Raw genomic sequence first — 23,832 nt, forward strand, 5'->3', positions numbered from 1 at the left:
TCACAGCCCTGAGGGGTAGCGAAATGGCATGAAATAAAAGCAGAAATCTAGGCCCCTGGCCTGTGTACTCTTTTACCCTGTGTGGACCTGAAACAGGCCTGCTTCCTTTTATGGCAGAGGATTTTTGCATCTGTGAATAGAGGGCTGGGTAAAGGGGTATCTGGATACAAACAGTGTGGTCTGGGGTCAGCCTCTCAACAGTGGAGGCTCAAGCCCGATGGCCTTCTTTTATGAAAAGGCTAGAGGGTCAATAAATTGAATTAAAATCAACAGAGGAGAGATAGAAAAGTCACCAAACACCAAGAGGTACCCAAATGACAGGCAATAGGTACCCAAGTCTCACTGAAGGCAAACAAAATAAAAGGAAGTTAGAAGCACTGGTTCTGCCCCAAAAGGCAAGTACTCATATTACAAACTAATTTTGGGCTCTCAAAAAAAAAAAAAAAAAAAATCGATGGTAAGGAAGAGTCTGAAGGGCCTCTTGTGAGTTGACTTCCTTATTTCATACCGCCAAGCATTTACTGAACACCTACTGTTGAAGTTATTTTTTTAATGACATCATTATCTCAGCAGATTCGGAAAGAGATACTTATACAGCAAGTGTCAAGGTCAACTGGCCATTCAAAGGCAGAAGGAGTGAAAATGGACCAAGCCTTTTATGGGGTAGGGAAGCAGCATGTAATTCTCACCTGACTCCACTTTCACTGGCACCCGGTAGTTGTAGACGATGGAGTTAAGGAGCACTTAGTCCACAGCCTGTGAAGTAAGGGCTTCCCCCCCGGGTACACACCACTCCACCACATTGGGGGTGTCTGCTTCCATCGAGGTCTTCCTGGTGCTGGAGAAACAGAGGCCAGGATAGGGAGGCAGGAGGTACCCCTCACCTCCTCAGGAGTTGGCTTGGCACAGGCCCTAACTTCCTTGGGGTTGGAAAAGAGTCCCCATTCCTGCATCTCAGGGAAGCAGCCTTAGATTCAGAAATAAAGAAATCCATTCAGGGTTCATTTATTCACAAATGCTTAGATTCTCAGCATCTCCCTATGCCTCATGTCAGGGTACAGCCTCCAACATGCCAGGCAGGGCCTACACCTCCCAGGGTGGGGGTGAGGAGATGGGGCTACAGATAATTAATTCACAAGGAGATGAGACAAACTTGAGATGACATGGACTGAGAAGAAAAGAAACATGATGGGATAGTGACTGGGGTGGAGATGGGGAGACCAGCCAAGGCCTCTCTTAGTGGGTGACATATGAGGTGAAGCAATCACAGGGATCTTTCTAGGAAGAGGGAGACACAAATGCCAAACTCCTGGAACCAGTGTGGCATGCCTGGCCGATAGGAAGCACTCCTGATGCGTGACTGTTCTTGTCGGGCACTGTTCTGCCCTCCATTACCCCACAGAGGAAGGAGACCTTCCAGGCCCCCAGCCCCAGAGAGTCTTATTCAGTGGGGATCAGGGGATGGGAGGGGGTAAGGAGCAGGAATCTGCATGTATAACAAATGTTGGGTGATTTAAATTCACCTGGCCCTGTCATCATCCTGCTCCAGCAGATGGTGACATGGGGTTAATGACCAGAATCCCAAATTCTAACTCATTTTTATCCCATTAGCTAGGCATTTATGATTTGGTCAAGGCTCATGTCAAACTGCAGCCACTCAGAAAGCTGATTCAGGAGGAGGCCTCAGCAATGATTTAGCTCAAATAAGGTAAAAGCCCAGAGATGACACCTGGCTTTCTGAGGGTCACACAGTGAGTTAAATCCATTCCAGGGCTCAGATCAACTGGCAGCTGAAGCCCCAAAGTCCACTCTGTGTAGATTGGCTTCTGCAGTTTTCTCCTGGAAGGGAAAAAAAAAGCAATGTAAACAAAAATCTCAGTAAGGTTTGCATTAATTGTCTGGCTTTACTTAATGCTCCTTCCAGGTATACCTTTGAATACAAAGTATTTTCTAGTTACACTGAAGTAACTAAATGGGAATCGTTGTTCTAAGGGATGTTTATCTATAAAGCAGTCAACACCCAGAGAATACTTGGGCTGACAATAGTTGATCTATAATCTTTATGGCAAAGACAAGCCAGCAGGAAAGTTGTACATTGAGGCACTCTGAGTTGGAAATAATAATGCCATCTGAATATTAGAAAAGAATGTCTTTATTATTCTTTTTTAAACTGGGGAGTGCAGGGCCTCCCTGGTGGCCCAGGGGTTAGAGTCAGTGCTATCAAGCTATCAACACCAACTGAGGCCTGATTTCATCCCTAGCCAGGGAGGTACCCACATGGTGCAACAGACCTCTCCTGTCACACCCGCTGCTCCCCTCAGCAGTGTACTTCAGTCAATCCATCTGTTCTGCTCCCCACTCTGTCTCTAGTGAATCCTCTCACCCTCCTCCACTTCTGGCCTATACCACAGTTCTTGTATGCATAAATAAATAAATCTTTGAAAAAAAACTAAATTAGGGAGTGCAGGTAGCAGCACAGACCTGGCACATGTTAAATAGAAAATTAACATTCAAGCTGATTGTAGATCTTTTCCTAGGCCTCCAGTCTGTCACTACTTGCAGGAGGCTGTACTTTGAGCCTCTCACCTTCCTGGGCTCAGGGCTCCAGGCTCTGTGCCAGCCCTACTCTCCCCAGAGTTGGAGGGGGGTCTCCCTCCTTGCATCTCAGAAAAGCAGCCTCAGTGTCAGAGAAAGTGAATCCATCCATACATTGATTATTTATTCAAAAATGAATAAACTCACCAGAGCAAAAATCTCAGCATGTCATTTAACAGGGGGTTAAATGGACTGTTTTGCAAGTGAAGTTATCTGGAATGTTCTCTAGTATTTAGTCATACACTTAACGTTTTGCCTTCATCAAAAAAAACCACAATTATACACTATTAGGGCAGTTGCTGAATGTCTGAGACTAATACACCCAACCTTAACCCAATCCCCACATCTGGCCACATACCCACAGGTGCTAAGTGAATAGGAATTGTAAATTTGATCAAAGAGGGGAATGCTTAACCAGCTGAATACCACAACAGCATTTTTAAAGATCCCGGAATGTCTGATGTTTATATATAAATCATAATGCTAATTGTTTTTCTACCCCCTGAGGGTACTGGCAAAATTAATTTGTAAAAGAACTCTACTAAATTGACTTAAAGAAAAAATAATTTTAACATCCATAGAATACTTGTGTAAAACCAAAACTTAATTTTCTTTCATCTTCTAGAAGGACAAGATTTTCACTGACTACTGGTCAGTTCTCAATAAGTTTGTGAAAGATTTTTCTTTATCTTTCAGGTCAACCACCTAGAAAACAAAGATTCTGTTTCATCAAAATGATTTCTTGTGTTTCAGCTTGCCTTTATCAGGTCTTTGATTAAGAAAACTGAGTTTTCTCTTTTAACTGAGCTAAGTTCTTTTTTTTTTTTTTTATAACAAGGTACTAGGTTTGCCTTTGAAGTCCTTGTCACTAGGGTTAAATAGATAATAGTTCCACAGTCACTGATGATCCTATTTAATCATGTGTTTTAAGACCTGTTGATATTTTAGATCAGCTTCTCCATAAGCAAATTCTAAATAAATTCTTATTGACCTTGAACTACCTTTCGGTTTTCTAGAGGACTGAGAAAATATTCCATCCACCCATCTCTGCTATGGCTCCAATTCACACTATGACTAATGGGCAGCCTATTGGCAGCCAAGGAGCACCTGCCCCCAGCCTACTATTTCTAAAAATGCTGGTGATTCTAGGCCCAGGGGGGTATGTAGATCCTCCAAATGCCCTCGCCCATATTTCTGTAGGGAAATTCCTACTGATTTCTGGAAACCGGAGTGAACTGCAGCCAGTGGGTTCAAACTCAGGGTGATTTGGCTGGTGATCACCCATGAGCCCTGGCCATCAACACTGTGCTCTGACAGTTGGGCTATCCACCATATAACATGGACAATTGGAAGCCAAGGATCGATTGAAAGACTTTTTGTTTCTTCTGCAAGAGCTTGAGGCAACCCCATTTCCATATCAAGGCTCATAATACTCTGACATTCCCTGGCAATCAGGAATTTTATGCCCTAGTACCTGGTAGGAGCTTGAGCAACAAACCCTTCAGTAGATTCAGAAAAATGGGTGCACACAGATGGGATGGTATATGGTCACGAATGCTGAATTGCCCTTGAACACAGATACTTGGCTAATGCAGTGGCATTGTGTCCTGTGAGTTCTCAATAACATCTGAGGCAACTATTCAAAAAAAGTCTGGGGCATCCACTGAAATTCCCGGTGAGGTCTGGAAGAGGGGTAATATTGGCCCTCTCCCTCCAAGAGAGGTTTCTAAATGTGCCCTGGTTTTGAAACTGGAGCCCTAGAGCGTGAACTGCGGGGCAAGACTGGCATTTTACCACCGACGCCCAAGTCATTGAAAAATATAGCCGTTTTCCCTGCCTGTGGGACCTTCCCTAGGGGGTAGCTGGGTTTTGAGTGCAGAGCCTGAGCAAGAGTTTCCTACTGAAGGCCCAGAGCACTGCCCTTGGCAGCACCGGGTGGAAGGCTGCAGGATGCTAACTGGAGGACTGCGCTGGACTCTGTCTTCTGCACCTGGATCATAAATGGACTGATAAGTTGCGAGCTAAATGAACCAATCGTGTTCATTAGCTCATTACTTAATTATTGGGCAACAGATGGGTTGATTGGTCCCCAAATGGTCCAAATGGGCACATTGAATTGAAAATGGTCCAGTCAAGTATCAGCTAGCATGTGGGCCTCTGAAAGAAGACACAAGGCAGGGCAGGAGCCAGCTTGAGAGGCCCTATCCCCCACTCCCAAGTACCATTTCATGCTTGGCCTCCGAAGAAGCAGCATCCAGAAGCCAGCCTCTGAAGAGAGAAGCCAAAAGGGCTTCACAGCAACTGGGTGGCTGCACTTCCTCTGGTCCTGCCGCTTCCACCACCTGAAAAAAGCACCAAAGCCTGCTGATGTCTCAAACGGCAGTATCTGACAGTCAGGCATCGCCTCCCCGTGCTGCTTCCACCAATGCTGTCCATTCCAATTTTCAGACTGTGGCAATGGGCTGCTGCGGCTTCATCTCAGCGGCCCCACCTATGGACACCTCCAGCTGTGGTGACTTGGATCCTGGCCCTGCTTCCTGCTACAAGCGTGCTACCAGCTTCAGGCCCTCATTGACCAAACAGTGCCCTCTTGAGGGAGCAGGCTTTTGTTTGGGACTTTTGGACATGGTGGACACTATCTAGGTGAGGCAGTGAAGTGCCAGCAAGGCACGGAGCAGGTTCTCTATGGATCAAGGCAGACAGGTAAGGAGAGTCCTGAAGACCTCAGTGACTTTTCAGGCTTTTAATGTTATTTCTCCACTACTGGTAGTGAAACAACTGGGTGTAGTGCAGGCAGGGAGGCCTGGGGGCCAGGAGACTAGCCTGGCCTCCCTGGGGGCCTGGCCTCCTTCCTTCTATGCTAAGCCTCCTGGCTCAGACATGCCAACTCACACATGCACACACCACACTCCAGGTGCTGCCATGAGGCCTGCATGTGAGACCACAGATGTCAATCATATATGCTAATGGCAGGAGGGAGGATAAAAACTGTTAACTTCCATTTGCCCTACAGGTCGCCTGCCACTTATGGCCTGAGTAATTTTTGTTTCCCCTGTGTGTTATGTAAAGCCCATTTTTGTTCCTGAGCCTGAGTGGTCTTGCAACTGAGTGCCTAGGGGAGAACCCATAGACTGTGACATGTCCTCCATTGGGTGCTTTCCTGGATGGCAATAACCCCTATAGCCCCGTTTCACTGCTGCAAGCTAATGACCTCTTGAAACACACCACAGTCCTGGCCTAGCATATCTCATCCCCATCCATCTCCTCACATCTGGCAGAGCCTCCTCCAGTCATGATGTATGGCATGCCTAATCTGATTAAGCTCCTAATGCGGCTCTCCTCCCTCGCTTCAAGGCTGGGGGGACACGTTCTGTTTTTCAATGGTATCATTTGGCCACCTTCTCTGTGCCTTCCACCAGGCTGAGGATATTATAGCAAACATAGAAGCCCTCACTAAATTTTCCCAGCAAGCCTTCAGTGATGGCCCACAAAACCTGTCTTCACTGCATACTGGAATAACTCTAGCGAGAAAACTTGATCTCTAAAATAAAATGGCCTTGGACATTATCACTGCCTCACAAAGAGACACCTGTGCCATTATCCGAACACAAACAAATGTTGCGTGTTCATACCTGATGAGTCTGCTAGTGCGTCTTCTTCATTAAATCACATAAGGATACACGTGAACCCCCGAGACATCTAACCCTCAACCTAGGGGACTAAATAAATCACAGGGTCTGATCACAGGGCTCTTGTGGGAAAAATGACTCTGGGAACCATTATCTTTATATTTTCTCTTGAATGTACCTATGCTGTTGGAACTGCTTCTAATGCAATCAGCTGCCAAAAAGGAGCCACCTCCAAGCTGGCAAAACCTCCGCACTGACCTCTCTGGGCACCCTGTGGATAAGGAGGGCATGCAAGACTGTTAGAGCCAGTCAGGAGGGGCAGAACAGTGGAGGAGTTCGTGGAGAGGATATGACCCTCTGCTGACCAGGCAGTTTGGAAACTGACATAGCCTCCACCCCCACGGAACACTGAATTATGAAGGGTAGGAACTATGTTTCATTTCTCTCTCTTTCCACAAACCAGTGCATTGTTTGGTAGAAAGTTAAAGTTGAAAACATTTGTTTAGCAGGCTGCTGAGCCAAAGATTGGGGAGACTCATGGGGGATGTCTTCCTGTATGAAGTGGCTTGAGATGTGAAAAAATGGACAATGTGCATGTGGCGTGATAGAGAGGAGGAGCAGGACTGCTTTATGTCTGTGGAAGGCTGGCAGGGTGAGTTTCAGTGTGTGTGTTTGGTATGGGGGAGGTGAGTGGAAATGTCTCTCTTATACCTAAATTTGGGAAGGATTTGGTATTTGAAACTGTGTTTTGGAGGTACACATGCCTGAGTTCAAATCCCAGCTCTGGCACTTCCTAGCTATGTCTTTCAGTCAAAGCACTTGTATCAGTTTCCTTATCTGTGTTATAGGGGCAATAACAACCCATACCTGTCAATGTGGTTGAAAGGGTTAAGTTAAATGATAAGACAATCTCACACAGGTCCTGACATATGATAGGATCTTAGTTAATGTTGCGTCCCCGCCCCCCATTTCAAAAACCCATGCCTTCTCTGGCAACCCTATAGGCTGGGGTCTGAGCCCCTGGGAAGGCACATGTGTGAGACTGACCAGTGGCTGTCCTTTGCGCCTCCTCATCATGCTCCTGTTCCTTGAGCTCACCAATTTTAAGGTTACATGTGGCCTCAAAGTGCATCCAGTCACTCTTCATAATTTGGATCTGGTGTAGCAAGAAGGTAGATGGGATAGAGAAATATTTCAGAGTCAGCACAAACCAGGAGAGGCATTCCCTACACTTCCAAGGAGTGTGATTTAAGCATGGTGTGCCCTGGGGACACCAGGTTGACTCAGAAAGCACCTCCATGTGGCTCTGCCCTAGCTTGAAAGTATGCATTGGATTGGCCACTGCAACTTTCTGTTCCTTTCCTCCTGATGGGGATTTAGCATCATTGATTCTGTAAGTTCCAGTCATCAGCTCCCTGGCACTGGGGCAAGCCACACCCGCCTGCTAGCCAGGGCTGATTTCCAGTAGATTTTCAGGAAAAAGGAGGTAGGCAACTGACAGCCCAGTTCTTTGTTCCCACCTATAGCTCCAGCTGTGCTTCCATCTGGTGAATCCTGGGGCAGACACACACACACACACACACACACACAGAATGCAGTCAGCCCTACCTGGAACCCCAGCTGTCTTTCTTTTCAGATACAGGCTCTCCCCACAGCTCAGCGGGAGTGGGGGCTACTTGTTGCTCTTGTGCTGGGGTTCCCAGGGGCCGCTGACTCTTCTGTCTCAGGAGGTGCTCCTCCGCCCCTGGGATGCCCCCCTCCCACCAGGAGGGCTGCAAAGGCAGGGGCACTGTGGCTTGAGAATACCGCGACCCTCCCCATTTTCAGCCTCTTCCTTTTGGAGACCCCGCTCAGAGTGGCCCTGGAGGCAACACGGGCCGCAGCAATGCTCCCTCCACCCCGCCAAAGCGCCTCCCGGGAGTTTATCAAGAGCCTTCCTGCAATCTACGGGGGCGGGGTGTCACGGCTGCTCTCCCCGGGCTGGTTCTGGGGGAGGCTCCCAGCAGCTCCCTCCAAAAAAGGCTGCCGAGAAACTTTCGCGGGGTCTCCAGGCTCTGCCAGGCCCCTCTCCCAGGCGAGGTCCTTCCCCCACAGCCTGGCGGAGGAGGGCTGAGGGAGGCGCCTGCTCTGCGTCCTCGGGGTCTCACTTTTCTTCCGGGGAGGCGGGGAAGAGACGAGTCCGGGTCGAACCCCCACATCCTTCCCAGCCGCCCTGTCCTCGGCTTTCCGCGGCAGCCAGCTCGCTGCCTCCTCTCGCAGGCGCTAGCCGCTGCCGCCGGCATTTGGAATTCTGCCCAAAAAAGGGGGCCTGGAGGAGGAGGAGAGCCACGGAGGCCGGCGGCGAGAAACGGAATCCGGAGTCCAAAGCAGCACCCGGAGAGGAACGGAGCGGCGCCGCGGCTGCGCTCGGTCCCCGCCACTGCGCCCGCCGCCCGCAGTGCATCAGCGCGGCCGCCCTGACATCCCGAGGATGCTGAACGCGGGGCATTATGCACTGGTTAACAGGCTCCGAGCTGCCGAGCGACTTGTTTTAAGCATTTTCTCCCTCGCTCTCGCTTTTAATCTTGTCTCTAGTGGCGTGTGTAGGGGGGAGGACTTTATTTCCATTGGCTAAGCTCTCCCTTCCCACCCACATCTCTTCCACATCACCTTGGTGTCTCCCTAAATAAAACCAGCCCTCCTTATCGCCTGGAAAAAATCAGGAGCTAGAGTTTGAATGGGTTTTATATAAACACTCACCCCTGTCAGCGTGCGGCTGGGCTCTCAGGAGAAACTCACTGCGCCTGGCCTGATGCTTGTCTTGCCTTCTCTCCTTTGAACGTCAAGGTTTAAGCAGAGCCTGAGGACCGGGAACTCTTCCCTGAAATCTGATCAACCTGAAGCCAGTTGCGGAACTGCACAGGGTCCCCATGGACCTCAAGGAGAGCCCCAGCGAGGGCAGCCTGCAGCCCTCTAGCATTCAGATCTTCGCCAACACTTCCACCCTGCACGGGATCCGCCACATCTTCGTGTACGGGCCACTGACTATCCGGCGCGTGCTGTGGGCTGTGGCCTTCGTGGGCTCCCTGGGCCTGCTGCTGGTGGAGAGCTCAGAGAGGGTGTCCTACTACTTCTCCTACCAGCACGTCACTAAGGTGGATGAGGTGGTGGCCCAAAGCCTTGTCTTCCCTGCGGTGACCCTCTGCAACCTCAATGGTTTCCGGTTCTCCAGGCTCACCACCAACGACCTGTACCACGCTGGGGAGCTGCTGGCCCTGCTGGACGTCAACCTGCAGATCCCGGACCCTCACCTGGCTGACCCCACAGTGCTGGAGGCCCTGAGGCAGAAGGCCAACTTCAAACACTACAAACCCAAGCAGTTCAGCATGCTGGAGTTCTTGCATCGCGTGGGCCACGACCTGAAGGATATGATGCTCTACTGCAAGTTCAAAGGACAGGAATGTGGCCACCAAGACTTCACCACAGTGAGTACTTCGCTTTCAGCTTCACTCCTGTGCTTGGCTTTCTTGAGAAGTGCTGCGCCGGTGGTCTCCTGCTGGGTTCAGGGTCTTCCTGTGCTTTGAAGCAGGAGAGAGGGAGCAGTACCTCAGTGGAAGGCCACGAAGGTAGTTGGCCAGAGTTGTTGGAACTGGTTGTCGAAGGTTGTCTGCTGGCCTGGAGCATGGTTGTGTGGTCAGATGAGGAGAGTGAGCAGGGGGCTTGCACGGGGCTCACTTCTCCAGAAGTGCCAAGTTGGCATCCTCCCGGACCGGAGGGAGGAGGCCTGAGTTGTCCGTGGTCCAGAGCACTTGGTGTCTGAGCAGTGCGATTGGAACAGCTTGTCATTGACGAGGTGGCATTTTCTCTCTGTCTCTGCTCGGAAGTGGCATCAGGCACTGCATCCTGTGGGCTGGGCTGGAGTTAAAGCTGCCAGAGGATGGGGGTGTGGGGCCTTCGGCAGCCTGGATGGTTCAAGTGACTTTGCTGGAGCAGGTGATGCTGCAAAGGTGTGGAAGTCCCTTGTGTGGATTCTGAGCTCCGTGCGGGGAGGAGAGGCTGGGGACCCTGGGTCTCTCTCGTCTGCTGGTGGGTAGGAAGCAAAAATATCCAGGGTGCTTGGGCTGAAGAAGAGTGTCCCAGTGCATCGGCTGGTCCGTAGATGCCTGTGAGGGTGAAACGGTCCAGACTGGCTTGTCTGGGAGCTCCAGCTGAAACTCAAAGGCTTGGTTTGCTGTCTGTACGGTCGCTGAACAACGTGGATGAGCGAGGAGTGGTATGGGGAGGGGGCAAGCAGCTGTGGGATTGGAAAGCCTGGAGAGGAATGTGGAGCTGAGTAAAGGGGAAAAGCAGAGGGGGATGTGGCTCACATTCAGGATGGAGCTTCCCGGAGAGGCAGAGAAAGAAAGGACGGTAGAGGGGCTGCTACCAGGGTCCTCTGTTAGCCCAGTTAGTGGGCTGTTAGGCATAGCAGGTCAGACCACAGCTGCAGACGCCTCCTTGCCTCGGGGCAAGCTGGGGTCACCAGAGCTTGGGGGACCCTATGGAAGCCTAGTCACTCTAGCTGCTTCTCCCCTAGCTGCCTTAGGGAGAATCAAGAGCTTTTGAGTCCCAGAGTCTTCAACCAAATTGCAATTGTAAGTTCAGATGGCAGGTGCAGCAGTTGCAAAGGGACCAGACTCTGTCATCAGCACTTGTCTGGGGCCCTCTGCCTAATTAAGATATGCCCTACTGTTCCCGGGATACATCCATTCCCTGCCCGCTCTCAGATCCCTGCCTACCAGTCTCTTGCACTGAGTTTCTTTTAATGCTACAACCAGTCTCTGTCAGCAGCCTCTGTGCTTGCTGCTGGCTGTTTCTGATTCTGGAAAAGCCCAGAGTGCCAGGGGCATTGCCTTTCACATCCTATAGAGCCGTTTCCTGAGGGAGCTGTTTTGTATTATCCTGTTTTAAACATTGTGAAGAAGAGCACAGCAAAATCAGCAGCAGTATATGTATGCTGAAAAGGAAGCCAGTCCGAGCTGGGGGAAGGGATCAGCAATGCTGGATACCTTTCTAAATGGACCAAACAGGATCTTAAAACATGTCACACACAAATGATGTCTTAGGCGACCTGGGGAGAGATGGGGAAAATGCCTCTTCTTGGAGGCTGAAACCATCCCTGTATCCCACCCGTGCTTTCTAGTGCCGTGGCAACGCTCAGCTTCACCACTGCACCATGCAGCTTGGAAATGCACTCAGCTGTTCCTCTGTCTGCCTGAACACACATGGAACACAGAGACAGCAAAGTGAGGGTGCCACAGAGAGAAAATGCAGCCAGGAGCAGACCCTGGACTGACCTCTCAGGCATCTGCATAATCACATGTCCAACTAGTGTCTTCCCCTCAGTTCAAGACCAACTTCCATTTAGAGCAAAGATTCTTTGACTCTGGCTGCTGCTTTGCACTAGGTCCATCATTTAAGTTGCTGGGGTCTCAAAAGGCCAAAGATCAGGCCTTAAAGTCTAACCTGAGCCTTTGACTCTCCAGGTTGTCTCTCAAATAGTAGAGTTACCTGTGGATAAGTGAGCTTCATTATTCAGTAAGTGGCAAGTCCTTGTCTATCATCATCATCATCATCAAGTTCAAGACTGACCTGGTGGAGTGTCCCTCTTTGGACTGACTCTCAATGTATGACCTCCCCCAGGACTGAAACCGGGCAGAGCCCCAGGGCTGTTCAGGGAGTGTCAGAAAGCACCCTTGGTGCACCCATTCCAGGAAAGCTAGAGGAGGACCTGGTGGGAGGCTGATTGCACTCCTTGGTAAGAGTGAGAAACCTGCTGAGCCTCTACAAGGGGAGTTGGGGGGGATGGGGGGCGGGCAAGATGCCAGATTTGTTCCAAGACCCAGCAGTGAGGAGTAACTCTCCCCATGCTCCCTCCATCTCCCTGTCCCATTTGGCCTGGAGTTGAGGTGTGCCTTTCCTTGAACTCCCACCCCAGAAGAGAGCAGAGCGCATTGCTGGTGGTTGTCAGAGAAGTTGGCTCACTGGCCTCTCTCTCTCCCCTTCTCTCTGCTGCACATCCCTTTCCTCTGGCTTATTTCTAGTCTCTGCCTGGGTTGTTCTATGCTGAGTGACTTCTTTCTCTAAGTACTGTGGCTGACTTAATGAAGAAGTTAAGTGTGAGGGAGTAGATGTCACAGGTGAATGGCTTTTTCTGTTTTGCTTTTTCTATAAAGCATACCTAGTACATGTCTGGAGCTAATGCTTTTGCATAAGCTTTCATATTCCGAGTTCTTAGCTGGTGTGCAATGAAGTGTGTAATACCCTTTAATTAGTGAATGAGCCATGATTCTAGCAGAGTGAAAAGCAGTTTTGGGAGGTGAAAAGTTGCCAGAAAACCAGGTGTGGAATTCTGACTGCCGTGTAAACAGGTGTGCTCCTTGCTCATGCAGGTACACTATTAGCCTGGGACCTGGGGCCACCTGACTTCAGATGGGCATGTACTTTCCCTTCCCATAAAAACACTTGATTCCATAGTGTCTACTTGTTGGCCACCCTCCCCCCCACACCCCCACCACTGGAGTGGAAGGGAAGAGGAACTGAAAGGCTGGACGGGGATGTGTTCTGGCCATGATGTTGGATGATTGGAGGTTAAGACTAGGAGTAGGAAGACACAGATTTGAATTCCAACTCCATCACTTCCTAACCTATTGTCTGGGTTGTATTTTGTACCTGCTGTAGGCTTCAACTTGATTATGTACCATGGGAGTAACATAGTTCCTAACTCACAGGGTTGGATGCCACATGGGGAGGATGCAACGTGTGAGACAATCTATGTGAGAATCCCTTTGTACTTTTGTGATGACAACTTTGCAGGTATGAGGCAGATTATTATCACTATGGATAGGAGAGTTGCTATTGCCCAGCCTCCCTGCCCTGTTTGCAGCCCCCTGTGGGGGTCAAGCTTGAAGAGAAATGCTGCAAAGATAACCCCGGAGGGAGGGGTAGTGGCTGCTTTCTTTTTTGGAGCCCTGGTCAGTATCAACTTCTCTGAGATAGATGTGGGTTCTTAGAATGCAGGTCACTGTTGGGTTGAATAGCCTACTATTGCTGACAGGTGGCAATGCCACTATCTGGGACCAGCATGTGACTGTCTCATGCTGTCTCCCTACTCGTCACCTCGGGGTTCACCTATCTCCAAGTTCATGAGTGCAAATGACCCTTCAGTTTGCATGTTTAACCTGATTTGCATAGCTGTGTGTATTTCTACTTTGAAACTGAGATTTCTTAATAAAAAACATTTTTTACTGAAAAGTCTTCCCACAATTCCTACAGGTGTTTCCATGGATCTTATTTTTTGACATCATACAGCGTTACAGAGATGTGAACACTTAGGAAACTCACCTATTTGGCATTTTTGGCCCAAGGCTGGCAGGTCCATAAATAACCACTAGTTTCTTCTTGTTACTGGGGAAGCAGTTGTGTGAAGAGGTGGGCTTTGGGGAGAAACGTGAGTTGGCATTCCAGCTCTGCCCCCTATATATTGGCTGAGTAGTCTTGGGTGAGTTCATGTTACCATCACCTGCCACTCAGAGCTTTGCTGACCCAGTCTGGTGAAATTAGCCAAGTTCTAATGCAGATCCCTGTGTTGGGCAGTCCCTTGCTTAGCTAGGTGGCCCGCTGGGGTGTTGATGGGGCTGCACTAGTGCTCCCCAACTCTTCTGGAGGGTGACTCACAACAACTTTGGAACACAGGCAACTGCTGTGTTAGTGGGATTCTTAATGTGCTTAAATTCTCATAATATGCTAATCTTTCACTTCTCTCAGTAATTTGGTTCATGTCAGTTCTGCTGCCTAAACATCCTTTCCCACCCACCTCTCCAGCTCATGCTCCTAAATGTACCCCAGGAAGCTCCTGCCGGGAGTCCATGGCGGGTTCTCACCATGTGTCATGCTATGGGTGTGCCTTCACCCTTTGCTAATCAAGTTGAGTTCCTATCACAGAGCAGTAATAAAGACATCAGACACTTGTCATCAGACAACTCACAGCCAATTTCTCATCCCTTCTAGATGGGGGTTGAAAGTAGGAATCTTGTCTCATGAAAACATTCTCTGCACGCAGCATTCTGAACACAGGTGCCTGCCCAGGGAAGGTTTGCTAATTAGATGCTTGCTCTTTCCTGAATGGAGCTAGGATTCTTCACTCATGGGTCTTTCTTACTCTACATTTTTACCTGTGCACCTCTCTTCCCATGTCTATTTATTTAATCCTACTCATCCTTTAAAATCCAGCTCTGATATCTCCATAGCCTTCTCTAGGAAATCATTGGCAACCCCCCTTCCCCTGACCATAATCTAAATTAATCTCTTCTTCCTCTGTCTCCTAAGCAGCATTTTGGCTTCCTCCTCTGTTACAAGAGTCATTATATTCTTCCTTGCATTAGAATCATGAAGTGTTTAGGCTAAAAGGGACCTTAGAGATGATTTGATTTAATATTGTAATTCTTTAAGCACTGATAATTTTTATACATTGCTTATTTCTGCCTCTCCTCCCCGCGAGGAATGATGTCTTTACTAGCTTCATATTCTCAGGACTCAGAACTACTGAGTACATGGTAAACTCTCCAGACGTGTCTTCAGAGTGTGCTAAGTGGGCTTGAACTTTCTAGAATGTCAGATGACCGTCTAGTTGATACACTGGGAAAAAGCTGCTTTTCTCTCTCCCTTTTTAGTGGGCACCTATGACTCCACCTGCATCTGGATGACTTGTCCCATTATTGTGATTATTTTAATAATACACTTTTTGGTTATAGAAACCATCCATGTTCCTTGGAGAAAACTTGGGAAGTGTGGGAAAGAATAAAGAAGGAAGACAAAGCTGCCCATAATGTTATAGCACTCCGGGTGTAATTACATGTCCTGTTTTACCTTTTGGGTAATAAAGCCCTTTGTTCATGTAATAAGTGCATGTAATAAGTGCACCAGCCACCTGGGGTCACATGATGGAAAATATCTTCATGGAATACATGCCAGTCACGGTCAGCTTGTCATGCTTTTTCTGGGTCCCTGGATGTCCAGGGTATCCGAGATTCCCTAAAAAGTCCACTTAGAGTAAAAGTAAAAATCCCAAGAAATGTCTTGATGAGTCTGAGTATTGCCCTTTGCATAGGGTCTGTTTTAATTTATCTGCCAGAAGCATTAAGGGTAATTTGAGAGGTGGTGGTAACTGCCCCTCTTAACTCAGCCTCCTTGGATTTTTCTGCTTGCAACAGTACACCAGGTACTCTCCTCTGCTGGCGCTGCATTGGCCGTCCAGCTGTGCAGTCATGTGAAGCCATCTTCGGCCCACTGTTTGTTGGAAGTTTGCTAGGATGAACCAGAGATGTGTTCTTCAACACTGGATTAGTCCTCACTGAGGCCTGACCCTGCTACTGGAGGATGCCCAACTCTGGCTCTTCTTATACAACTATCCCCACTCACCTCATCACAGGGTGCAGATCCTCATCTCTCCCAATGGTGAAGTTCATCTATGTCAGAATGATCTCAATTATGTTGAATGCAAATTAGATGATTGCTCCCATCCCTTCCTATGTCTAGAAGTTTTGTGAGCATTTGCCTTTGTCAGATTGAGTAATGAGTTCCCCATAGTATCAGTCTCTGGTTGGCGACTTGTAGTTTGCAGGACTTTAGGCGTGTACTGAATACTCTCTGATGGATGAAGGGGTAGGACAGTGACTGTAAGCTCTTCTAATGACTCATGCTATCTAATTACAAAGAAAGTCTGAAGCTATTTGCACAGGCCACTGAACAAAGGCCTAGTGCTCCGGGGTGTGTATGTCTGTTCTGCTGTCCCAGGAGCTCTTAGACCTGCAGGCTCCTGATGGAAGAAGATATTTGGGAGCTTGCTGAACTGGGACTTGCCTCCTTTCCTCCTCTCTATAGCAAGTAAGTAGTTTCCTTTCCCTTTTTACAGAAAGTCCTTCTGTCACAGGGCAGGGTGGGGGGCACCCCTAAACATGCCTCCTCTAAATGGGTTCTGCCATCCACTGCATAAAGACAAACCATACTCTAGTGCATAAAACCTTCAATACAAAGGAACATTAATACCACTAGTGTGCCATAGAAGAGAAGAATATAGTTAAAATAGTTTCCAATTAAACACCCAAGGTTACCCATCCCCTCATAGGTAAATGTCCAGTCAAAATTGGCCCAAAGCAAGGCCGCTGAGGCCTGAAATCTTGTCACAAGTCTAAAGCACCATCTGGTGGGGAACCATAGGAAGGGGGCAGAAGGGGCTTCTGGAAAGAAAGGATCAAAATCAAAACCCAAGTAAAGATAAAGGCTGCCATTTTCAGCCTCCCCCTGGGTCTCTCAACCATGTCTCTGTCTCTGCAAGTGTCTCCCTCCATGTCCCCCAAGTCCCTGTTACAAGTCTAAGGCTGAGAAGCAAGCACACATTCTTCCATGTCTCTCTGCTGTGTGTGCATCCTCCAGTCCTCTTCTTGATTTTCTTCCTTCTTTCTCCAGTCTACTCCAGCCTCTTCTCCCTGCCCAGCTCCACCCTTCCTTAGGTGGGGCAAGGAACCTGGAATCTTTCCTTTCCCTGGGGATTACCCTGTTATACATCTCCTAATGAAGAGATGAGTTCTAGAAAATTTTCCGTAAGGTGAATCCCAGTTTGCTATGGCTTTCTATAGTAAGAGCTGGGATCTTACTTTAATGGGATCCCATTAAAAAAAAAATCTCCCCAAAGACTGAATCGGTTGCTTTTAACAATGAATTTACTGGCAGAGGTGTTGCTCCGTAGAGTAATTCCTAGTGGTTCAAAGTACCGAGTATCCCATCCTCTCCATCAGATCAAAATCATACCTCCTGGGTGCTGTGTCCTTTCTTTTTTTCTTGCCCGAGTGTTTATGTTTGATGGAGCAGAGCTGAAATAGCAAACTTGACCAGCAGGACTGTTTGACATGTGATCTATTTTAACCTGAAACGAATGGCCTACTTCACTCTTGCAAGTTTGAAATTCCAAATATTACATTTCTCCCATGCACTTGACTTGAAACCAGTCCACGCTGACTGTGCTTAGTGGTTACAGGATAGCTGGCGCCTCCAACACTCAGGAATATATTTCCATTATTTGATAAATCTCAAGCCTGTGATAGAATCCTATTTATTAAGTTGGGCTTTATTTGGGAACAGCATTCTGAGAAGCGTCATCCTTTGGATGCTAAAGCATCTTCCATCTCCCAGAACTTATTTTCTCATGACTCAGATACATTCTCTCTTGATTATCTCAGTGGGCATTGATATTTATACTCAGAAGAAATAAATCATGAAAACACAAAGGACAAATTTTCCTGGCTTCGTTGACCTCTGTTATTGAGTTCCACAGCCTTGGGCAAGGTAGTCAGCCTCTGTGGGCCTCAGTTTCCTCCTCTGTATAATGAGGGGGTTGAACCAGGTGATTCTCAAGGACTTTTCAACTTGTAAAATTCTAGTGCAATGAGAACATAACCAAGATTTATTTTCTGATCTCACATTGCTGAAGACAAAACTAACTCGGGGTATGGGGGGCGGGGGGAGGAATTGATGTTATGCTGTATCCAGATATGTTTATCCATTTATTTATTTATTTAGGGAGATCTATATAGGGGAAGCAGAAACACCCTGATGCACTGAGTATCAGTGTCTGTAGTGGGATAAGGGAGGCGCAGAACCCTAATCTCAGTCCCTGTCCAAGAGCTATGATGTGTCTGGCTGCAGTTCATTGGTTTAACCACAAGTTTGTCAAACTGGTCCTGCACATGTGAGCCGGCTCTTGTGTGAACTGACAAGGGTGCCAATGGAAGATGCTGTTGGGGTGCCGTCCAGACCTTCTTCACTGCTGCTGAGGATGCAATTCCTGACAGCTTGTATCTGCACAGGAATGGGGGGGGGGTATCCCTTTAGTTGATAGGCCACCCCTCCTGTAGATATCTGGGAAGTCATGCACTTCCCTGCCACCGGGGAACAGCCAGCAGCCAGTGACTGATGACACAGCAATACAAAATACCAATTATCTTGCCTCAGGTTGGAACAAAAGTGGTACAGTTTAAACATGAGCTTCTTAGGGATCAGAATGAACTGGACTTCTCCTGAAACCACATCTTTGCTTATATTTTCTCCCTGCCCCCCACCACTAGCCTGCATGCCTTACTCCCTTCTAGACTCTTCCTGAGATCATTCCCTTGTATATCACCTGGACAAGAAACCCCATCTCAGGCTCTGCTGGGGACGCCAATTTATGTATCCATTCGTTTTGCCTTTTCCATCTGCTAGCATGGAGAATCACCTAGGCATCTGAACCTCTGTCTGGCTTAGGAGGAAATGTGTGTTTCAGAGTTTCTGAAACCTTGAACTTTATTGATCTGTGTCCTCAAGTATGGTGCTGTAAAAATTTCCAGGGGAGATTTTTCATAATTCAAATGAGCATCTCTCTGCTTAGGAGTCATTACTGTAGGCCCAGCCTATTTGTTCCACTTTGGAGTTTTTCACCCTAGGAGCACCCTTCCAAAGCTGCCCATATCCTGGGAACTGAGCTATTGTTATTCTCCCAGCTGCTGCAAGCCCTAAGTTGCTCATCTTCTAACTCAAACCTTTACCAGCACCTGCATTCTCATCATGTCCCAGTTCAGCTCTCTCTGAAAACTTCCCTCCCTGCAGCCCCCGCCCCTTCACTGGCATTTCTTTCTGGATGTGCATCAGGAGGAGGCCTTTGATGTTGGCAGTGGCTCGGGCCTATCTGGAAAGCAGGAGGCAGTGAGAGATGTATGGCTGACCAGGGGTGATGCTCCTCATATGTCACAGAAACCATGAGTGATGGGAAGCATAGCAAAGACCTGAGACTGTTTAGGCTTGAGTGGGTGACTCATGGCAAGGTGATTGCTATCTTTAAACACTTAGAAGGCCGTCTTGGAGACAAGGAATGACTGGGGCTTCCCCTGTGTGAGACCAGAGGCAGAGCCAGCAGCATGGGGGTGGGGGTAGAAATTGAGAGGGGTGGATCACAGCTGATTGGAAGGAGCTGTCCCAGGAGTTTAGAGAACCTGTATCCTGTCATCAGCTCTAGCTAAGGCCACACAATCGCTGATTGGCAGTGCTGTAGAGGTGGATCAATGTCAGGTAAAGCGCTGAATTTAATGACCTCTAAAGTTACTTCCAAATCTGAGCATCTTTGATTTATTTCCTCCCTGAATAGATATTTGGGTCAGAGGCAAGGGTCATTGGCGGATGGCATCGGGGAGAACAGATGATAGGGGCCAGCTCTGGCACAGCCAACTGGCTGAACCACCACACTTCCCAACACTGCCTGGCCTTGAGGCTACGTCTTTCAAAAGCCTGGAGTAAGAATAGTGCTGCGGGAGAATCCTTGGAGACAAAAGAGCAGATTTTTTCGTTCATCCAGAGAGAGTGCAGAAAGTGTGTGGGTGGTGGTAGCCGAGGCTTGGAGTGGCTGTTAAATGACCTGGACTCTCAAAGTGAGGTTCCATGGTTTCTGGAGAAGCAGTTCTCAGAGGAATTTGTCATACATTCTGGGGGGTAGATCTAAACATAGAGAGCAAATCTGGCCTGGCTCTAGTGGGGGAGATTGAGAGGTACATGCATTAGAGGTAATTCTGGACTGGGTGGGTCTAGAGATAGACCTTGCCCTAGGGGTGGGGAAGGAAATCCCAGGAGCACCAGAGCACATGGTGTTACAGGGCAGGGAGAGGGGCAGCCCAAACCCCGCAAACCTGCCTATTCTATATAGGGTTCTGCCATCCGCCACATCAACACAAAACATATGAGACTTTAATGGGGAGGAACTTTAATGAAACTAGAAACAATACAGGAAAGGCAAAGAGTCTAGTTTCTAAATGAAGCACCCAAAATTACCCTTTCCTTCGTGGGTAAAACTCCATCCAAACGGGATCAGCCCAGAGCAAGGCCCCAAAGCCTGCCACAAGTCTAAAGCATCTTCCAGTGGGGACCCACAGAAAAGGGTCAGAAACAACCAGACAAGCCCGGAAGGAAAAGAGCAAAATCAACATCAAGATAAAAGCTGCCATTGTCACCTCCCCATGGGTCTCACCCACATCTGTGTCACCCAGTCCACGACCAAAAAACAAGCGTAGTTTCTTCATGTGTTTCTAGGCTCCATGCGCCTCCTCCAGGTCTCCTTCTGGCTCCATCCTGCTTCCTTCCTCTGTCTCTTCTGCAGCTTCTCCTCTTCCTGCTCAGCTCCACCCTCCCTTGGGTGGGGCAGGGAACCTGGAACCTCCCCCTTTCCTGGGGACCACCCTGTTACAATGGCAGCATTGAAAGGATGAGGCTCTGGCACCTGAACACCCTGGCGAGGTGTGTTAGCCCTGTGGTGAGATGATAGTATTTGGTGCCAGACAGGGGTAGGATCCAGGCTCAATGACGGTGACATCATGATAGAAAAAGAAATATAGATTTGGTCTTAGTTTCTTGTTCTGGCAAGAGAGCTTTGAAAAAATGCATGGCATTTCCTGAGGGATGGGGGCAGGAGGCGCATCTTTTGTTATTCATCATAAGACTGAGTTTATGCCAATGAGTGACTCTTGGTGAGCCCCTAGATAGCTTCAGGATGGGGACTGGTTGCCAAAGGAATCAACCTTGTGATTACAGGGTTGGAATTTCTGTCTACCTGCAGACCCCTGGAGGGGAGCGGAACTGGGGGTGGAGTTAATCACCGATGATCAGTGATTTCCTCCATCAGGCCTATGTACTGCCACTGCCACACAGAGCTCTACATAAAGGATTTGGAGGCCTCTAGCTTGGCATGTGTGGAGGTGCTGGGAGGGAGGCTCCTCCGGTACCTTGCCCTATACATCCCTCTCATTTGACCATTCCTGACTTGTGTTCTTTATAATAAACCAGAAAAACTTAGTAAATCTTCCTGAGTTCTGCAAGCCATAGTAGCAAATTTTCTAACCTGAGGGAGTGGTCACGGGAACCCCCAATTTATCACCGCTTGGTCAGAAGTACAGGTGGCCCAGACTTGAGATTGGCCTCTGAGAGGGCTGTGGGGAGGTCTAATGGAATTGAGACTTTGACCTGTGGGGTCTGTGTTAACTCCAGGTAGAGAGTGTCAGAATTGCTTCCAACTGGGGCAAAACCTGCACATTTGGTGTCAGAATCTACACATTTTGTGAATTACGGGGAGCTCTTCATAATGACCTTGTACCAACTACTTGACCTCTCCAGGCCTCCCTTTCCTCATCTGTTAAATGATAATAGTGGTAGTTACTGCATGTGTTATAGAGCAACCCCGATATTAAACGGGTTCCTGGCTGTGGGTCCTCACCCGCGCGCTTTAAAGGGACTTATGAATACTCTACTACAGACACACACAAAAGGGTTAATAAAAGGTTTATTTACAAGAGAAAAAGAAATAAGGAAAATGTACAACTTAGGGAGAAAATAGGGAAATAAAGTCTTTAATTAATGCGTCCTACCTGATCCGACGACCTGAAAACCCAAAGTCACCCTCAGAGCTGGCCGGACGCTGCGAGCTGGCCGAGAGCCAAAAATGGGGGATCCCCAAAGCCCACGTGTCTGCCTTTTGTATCCACCTGGCTGCTTAACCCCACCCTCAGGTCCCAGCCACCTTCCCTTTGGTGGTGATGGGATTTGGAGTTCCCAGTGTCTATGGCTTTGACCTGGGGTGGGGGTGGAGTCCACAAAGCCTATATGGAATTTGCTTTGGGACATCCTTTTCCCCCTAACACATGGATCGAGGAAATTATATGTGAAACTTTTAGCATTGGACCAAGAGAATATTCCAGCTGTCCCAAGGATGACCTCCCATGGACGATTGAAGTCTTAGAGGAGGAAGATACAGAAATTTGAAAGACTGGTTGTGAGAGGGGCCCTGCCCCAGACCTTGTCCTTTGTTGAGGATGCAGGTGTTTCTGGGCGGCTGTCATCCCTGTTTCACTGGCGGCCCCACCCCCGGCCCCAGGCCATCAGTACCAAATCTGTGAATTAAACTTTCCCCTCTAAGGGGAGGAGCGACTTTGTATCTACTGCCATGGTTTCTGCCCTTCCAAATCTCCACATCTCTGGGAGCTGGACATATGCCTGTGGGTCTGCTAACCCCCCAGTCCTGCAGATGTGCACCTGATTTTTGTTCTCTTTCCTCCCCATCTCTTAGCTCAGGAATTTTCAGATGATGGGGCCCAGAAATTCCACAGCACCCTCCTCAGGAAAGTTGAGAAGCTGGGGAAGTCTCTTCTAGTCAAGGGTATAACTTGAAATTCCTCCAAGTTGCCAAGGGAAGGCTTAGGGGCTAACTTTAGGGAATGAGTGTCAGTTTTCACACTTCTGTGTGCTCTGTCCTGTTCTCTTTCTACCCTCAGTTTCCCACTTTATTATTCATTTTTTAATTCATTTATTTATATATATTTTGCATCATTGTTCATTTTTAAACAATGTTTGCTTTTTTTCCCCTCAGGTGTAGTCCTCATAGAATTTCCTCCACTAATTCATCCTTGCACCATCACCTCAGTCCCCTGTGCCTCTCCCTCCCTCTGATCCCTCTCCCTCCCCCTCCCCCTGCAGGATGTCTCTGATTTATAATTGTTTTTGTTTTGTTGTGTTGTGTTATTTTTCCCCCTGATGTCTTATTTGGTACCCTTATAGTCCTATAAGTGAAACCAAGAATGGCACGTACCAAAAAAGTAGCAACAACAGATGTTGGCGAGGATGTGGTGAAAAAGGAACTCTCCTACATTGCTGGTGGGAGTGCAAACTGGTCCACCCACACTGGAAAGCTGTCTGGAGGTTCCTCAGGCCACTTCCTCATTTTAAGTCTGACTCCTGGTGGCAGGACGGACAACTTTATGAGAAGCAGATGTGATAAGGAACCAGATGGCCAGAGCTTGGCATTAAAAGCTTCAACTTCTGCCTCTGAATCTGACCTTGAATTTGAACTGACAGTCCAGGTATGCTCTGATGGAAATGTTTGCAGCAGTAGTATGGCACGAGGTTAAGAGCTGGGGCTCAGGGTGAGGCTACCTCAGTCTAAATTCTACCATCATATACTAATTGAATGACTACGGGTAAGTTATTTAATTTGATTTTGTGAGAATGAAATAATCTGTGAACTATGTAGCACAGACCTTCCACTTACAAGAGCATCTCCCCTCTCCCTGTTGCCATTTCCACCTACACACAGTTTTTTGACGTCTATTCCAGTACTGTTTTTCAATTTCCTCCTTTCTGTTCTTTGACCTGTGAGGACTTCTCTTGGGATTCCTGTGTATTTTCCCCTCTCTCACTGGTTATGGAGACAGAGCCTCTCTCCAGAGAGGAGCCATTGGGAAGGGGTCAAGCGTGTCTGCCTGATAATGGAGGGGATTTCTGGTCCCGCTTTCTCCCTGGTGGCCGGGGGAGACATCCCTTCCTCTTTCCACCCCGTGCGAGAAGGCAGCCGACGGGAGGGAAGTATCTCCGTGAACTGGAAGTAGCAGTGTCTTCTAAAGTTTGGGACAAGGCTGCTTCTGCCTTCCTGGAGTGATTCTTAGCAGAACACCTGCCATCCCCTGGGACTCTTAGCTATTTCAGGGACATTTTAAGTGGCTATTAACAAATGTTGAATTATGGC

General features: G+C 48.3%; 1 protein-coding gene across 1 annotated transcript; it reads left to right on the forward strand.

Annotated features, from left to right (window-relative positions):
• The first annotated feature begins 8,912 nt into the window (after nucleotides 1–8,912).
• On the forward strand, nucleotides 8,913–9,787 carry LOC119231455 (acid-sensing ion channel 2-like). The gene has a single exon (XM_037493196.1). It carries the CDS (start codon nucleotides 9,134–9,136, stop codon nucleotides 9,785–9,787), a length of 654 nt encoding a protein of 217 aa, XP_037349093.1. The 5' UTR covers nucleotides 8,913–9,133.
• The last annotated feature ends 14,045 nt before the right edge of the window (nucleotides 9,788–23,832 follow it).

The sequence above is a fragment of the Talpa occidentalis genome, unplaced genomic scaffold (genome assembly GCF_014898055.3).
Source record: "Talpa occidentalis isolate TD23 unplaced genomic scaffold, MPIMG_talOcc4v2.1 talOcc4.7, whole genome shotgun sequence".
NCBI lineage: Eukaryota > Metazoa > Chordata > Mammalia > Eulipotyphla > Talpidae > Talpa > Talpa occidentalis.

Coding starts and splice junctions, on each gene's coding strand:
- LOC119231455 (XM_037493196.1), top strand. CDS start 9,134: ATGGACCTCAAGGAGAGCCCCAGCGAGGGCAGCCTGCAGCCCTCTAGC.